Below are 4,774 nucleotides of genomic sequence, written 5' to 3'. Positions count from 1 at the left end.
ACGGGCCCTTCTCACTCGCTCTGCTGTCCCAGTGGGATGGGGGCAGAATTGGAAGAGCAAGACAGCAAAATACCCTTGGGTCAAAACCAGGACGGTCTAAGAGAGGAAGGGACAAAAGAGAAAAAAAGAAGTGGTGCAAAGGCAATCCTCCACTCCCTAGCACCAGCAGACCGATGCCCAGGTATTCTCAAAAGAGCTGCTACTGTGGAAAGACTGCCCACAATTTTACTGCTGAGCACGATGGCATGGAACAGCTCTTTCGTCCACTTGGGTAAACCATTCGAGGCCATGTCCTGCTTGATCCTCCCTCCCCAGCACAGTGGCAGCCAGGGCAAGAGGAACTGCCGCCCCTCCTCTCCCCTCTCCTCCTCTCCCCTCCTGGACATGTCCCAGGAATCTGTGGGGCTGCTGCCCTCCCAGGGCCTCCCACAGCCCAGGCCCCTCAACCACCACCAGCAGTGGCCGCATGCCCCTTCCGTAGCATGTGCACCGAGGCCAAGAGAGAACGTCTAGGCAGAGGGTCAGCAAAGCTGGCTCTGATGAGCAGGGGCTCTGCAGGAGTCCTGGATGCCCTCCAAACCTGCCAGTGATAGTACCCAAAGGGGACCCGCTGCACTGTGTCCCACCCTCCCTTCCTTTTGTGAATGCTGAAGGCTCCCCAGGTGCCCCGCTCACCCCTAACTTCCCCAGGGCACACCTCTACCAGGTGGTGGAGACATAGTTGTTGTCTTATTGATCACACCCATAGGGATGTGACGACATCCACCCTGCCATTTTACTCCCAAGAAACGCCTCTCCTGTGCAGGTCCTTTGGCCTTGCTTCTTTTTATGGCCAATCCACCTTCAAGAAGAGTCAGAATTATTCTTTTGCCCTTCTCACACCCTTCTTCTCCGTTCTTGCCCCACAGGATGGGGCAACTAAACTGACAGCCTTCTTGCGTGGCCCCTTCTTAGCAGCTGTCTTTCCCCTCAGTTCGCGTACACAGGCTTCCAGATTAAAGGTGGGCTCCCCATCCCACTTCCTCAGTTCTCCCCCGGTCCTGCAGGAAGAACCAGAGAGAGCCACGCAGCGTGCTCTGGGGGTTCCCTTTCCCACTGACCGTGGTGGGAGAGGGCTGTCTCCATGGGTTGCCCCTCACAGCTCAGGTGCTGGCCTGTGGTGACAAGGAAGGAGAGAGATTTTCTTTCAAATTTCAGAGACAGGAAGATGCTCTCCCCACAGTTGGTGTATCCACGCCTGGGCAATGCGTTGTTGCCAAGCCATTAGAATATGACACTGGTGCATTTTGGACAACCTTTTTCACATGGCCCATGTACACAGGGCATTCTCCAGACCTTTGGAGCCCTCATTTTCATCGAGGTCACCGTAGATGACTTCTGGCACCGCTAATTCTCTCAGGTACTGGATGCCTTCCTAAGCGGTAGTCCACTTGCCTCGCCAAATCACAAGGTCTTCCTTGAACAGCTATCTTGCCCTCACACTTGCCAGGTGACGCCTCCAGAGACTGCAGCTCATTGCCTCTTTTCCAATTCCGCTGTCAACTCCCCAGTCCCTAGTGAGGGATCCCAGCTGTTGGGCTTCCTTTCCTTCCGGTTCCTGACTGTTGGCCCTGCTCTCCCAGCATCAGACTTGCCAGGCAGTAATCCGCTTACCTGGCTGGTGCCTGTAATCTTTACACACGTCTCCAAGATCTCTCGAGGTCACGGACTGCGTGCTTTCTGTCTCGAGTGATTTCTCTCACTTCTGCCTCCCATTTCTTTGCTGAAGGACTGGCTTACCAACCAGACTCTTCCTCCTCCTCCTCCCCCTCCTCCTCCTCCTCCTCCTCCTCCTTCTTCTCCACCTTCTCCTCCACCTCCTCCTCCTCACTCCCTTACTAATCGATGAGATGGACCCGTCCACCTCATGGCCCGCTATTTCTTTTTCCCTACTGGGGCGATTACTGTAGGTGGTGTTTGGGTGCCTATCTATCTCAGCCATGGTGTCCTCACATGTGGTTTGGGTCTCTGCCTCAACTACCATGTTCTTAGATGTACTTTGGATGCCTGGCTCAATCATGGCATTCTCAGAGGTGGTTTGGGTCCCTGTCTTAACCACGGTCCTCTGATAGTACTGAATCGTGGCTCGATAGGCACAGGTCAAGCTCCAGTATGGTGCCACAAGCTGCCACGCAGGGACCAGCCGCCTCAGGGCATGTTTCACTGTCGCTGCACCTAAAAGGTGTCTCCTCTTATGCCAGCATGACACCAGATGCCACAAAGCCCACATTAAGCCAGCAGTGTTAACTAGCAGTATTCAACACCTCACGTAAGGGTGAACAAGGACCTCAGGAGCCTACGCAACGGAACAACCCACATCAGTCCTGGATGGGAAGAGGCAGGTGTGTTCCCTCATCCTCTCCACAAGACAGCACAGCAAGGGCCTCAATGCCAGGGCAAAGCACGTAGCCTTTGCTTCTATTAACACGTTCTCGAGCTCAGCCAAATAAAGAGACAAGCAGTGCAGCAAGCAAACTCCCTGAACTGCACAGAAGCCTGCCAGTTCGTAACTGCTAATACAGCAACGGCGTGCTCAATTCAAAACCACCATTATCTCGAGCCCCACGTTAAGCAACAAAAAGACTGGGGGGAAGTATTCCCTGCCTTCCATCAGCAAGTGATTTTCAGACACTTCCTGCAGAGCAGGGCCAGAGTACCTCTAGTGGTTGCTTTGGAAGACGAACGCCTTCATATTGAATGCCCCCTCTGCCTCCTCCTTATTTCTCATGACTTTTGTTGCTGAGCACAGCGTCATATGATATGGAATATCCCTTTGGTCAGTCTGAGTCAGCTGTCCTGCCTATGTCCTCTCCCAGCCTCTTGCCTAACTGCAGCCTACGGGCCTTTGGGAGTGGGGTTGGAGAGACAGCCTTGCTGCTGTGCAAGATCTGCTCAGCAAAAGCCAAAACATTTATGTGTTGTATCAGAACTGTTCTAGCTACAGCTTCAAAGCACAGCACTATGAAGGCTGCTATGGGGAAAGTTAACTTCATCCCAGACAGACCCAACACAATTGTGTTAACAAGCACTGCACAACCATCCCGAAGAGCACCCTGCCAGAATTACCTCTGAGCAACATCTCTCTCTTTCTGGGCATCTGGGGAAAGCGGCTGCAGGGCAAAGGATGACACAGAGGCATAGGCTGGGATGCAGCAGAACTTTAATGAGGCAAAAGAGGGAAAGAGCTTGCTCTGAGTGGAGGTCCCAGTGGAGGGAGCACTGGGGCAGGTAAGAGTCTGAACCCCATGGCTGTGGCAGAGCTCCCGCCATGTGTGCATTGGCCTGACCCAGAGAGGGAGCAGGGCCAGCAGTTCTGCCCTAGGCTGGCTTTGTGGGGCTCACGGCCTGGGGGAGCACAAGAGAACAAGTACATGGGAGGGAAAGGAGAGAGCGGAAGAGGGGAAAGGCAGGCATGGGCCATGCTTTCGGAGAGCCCAGGCTGGCCCTGTCCCTTTACAAGGGCTGCTGGGGTTGCTCAGCCCCTCTGGAAGCAAGAAGCCAATGCTCTGTCCCCAGTCTGGTACCATCTTGTGGGTCCCTGGGGGCCTTCCCCAGGGCCATCGCCAGCAGCTTTAGCAGGGGAGGCAACTCCTGCCACAGTAGCGGCTGCCGAAGCCCGAGAGGCCAAAGCCCCCGGAGGAGATGGGCACTCCCTGAGAGCTGAGGATGCTGCCAACGGCAGCGGAGGTGGAGGATCCCACGGCGGTGCTCTGCGGGAAGGAGCTGAGGATGGGTCCGGGCAGGGTCACCACCACGGGGGAGGGCTCGATGACAACGGTGGAGTCCTGGCACTGCCTGACACAGGGCTCATTGCAGCTGTTGGCCAGCGGGGTGGGGCCGCAGGGCTGGCAGGGCAGGCACGGGTTGTAGCAGGACATGTCTTGGGGCTGGAGGTGCACCTGGGAGAGAGAGTAGAGCAGAAGCAGTGGATAAGGAATGGTCTGTCACCCCTACGTGAGGGAGAAAAGCCACGAGCTGGAGCTGAGAGCTGGAGGTGTTGTAGGGAGGCCCAGGCATTGCCCTTCCCCTCAGCCCAAAAGCGCCCTGCAAAGAGCAACCAAGCCCAGGGACATCCCTTCCTAGCCCATAGCTCAGGAGACACTCAGCCAAGCCTCCACCTCTATCCATGCCACACCTTCTGCCCCCTTCCCTCTCCCATGGCAAGCAGTTCCAAGACCCAGCGTAGGACAAAGGGGCAGGTATGAGCTGAGAGATGCTGGAGGAGTACGAGGAGGAGGAGGAGAAAGGGCTTCAGACCCACCTTCTTGCCAAGCAGATGGAGGCGAGAGGAGTGGATGAGAGAGTGAGGAGAAGGGCCCGCTTTTATACTGCTCCTGCACCGCCCCAGGCCCACAGTCACTGCACGCGGGCAGTAATTTTCCAGCAGACTCACCTCCAAAGCAAACTGTCCTACCTAATGGCACAGGTTGGGTTTTGGTTTCCGTCAACGCCGCTGTTTCATTTCCTTGCTTCTGATGTGCCTGGTCTGCCATGTAGGCTCCTTTCCTGCGCTGGGATGAGAGGCCCAAGGATATCCCGCGTAAGATCGTGTCTGGGCAGACAGAAGATATGCCCCCAGGTGGTGGAGGGGTCCCGTGCAGGCAGGGGATGTTGGCTTGGGGCAATTGTTTGCAGCTCCCTTTGCAGGAAGAGGTTTCAGCTGTCTTCCTCCTGATGCCCTTTGCTCTGGGAATACTATTTGCCAGGCTGTCTGAGTATGCAGGGAAAGCCAAAG

The 4,774-nt window shown here is 55.7% G+C and overlaps 1 protein-coding gene across 1 annotated transcript; it reads right to left on the bottom strand.

Moving 5' to 3' along the window:
• Positions 1-3,611: 3,611 nt before the first annotated feature.
• LOC309599962 (feather keratin Cos1-1/Cos1-3/Cos2-1-like) lies at positions 3,612-3,917 on the bottom strand (the record flags this gene model as incomplete). Its single annotated transcript, XM_082331905.1, has 1 exon — positions 3,612-3,917. The coding sequence occupies one exon, from the start codon at positions 3,915-3,917 to the stop codon at positions 3,612-3,614; it is 306 nt and encodes a 101-aa protein (XP_082188031.1).
• Positions 3,918-4,774: the final 857 nt, after the last annotated feature.

This window comes from Platalea leucorodia, assembly GCF_965183815.1.
Source record: "Platalea leucorodia genome assembly, chromosome: 22".
NCBI lineage: Eukaryota > Metazoa > Chordata > Aves > Pelecaniformes > Threskiornithidae > Platalea > Platalea leucorodia.
The sequence above is the reverse complement of the archived record's forward strand: the minus strand, read 5'-3'. Positions and strand labels throughout refer to the sequence as shown.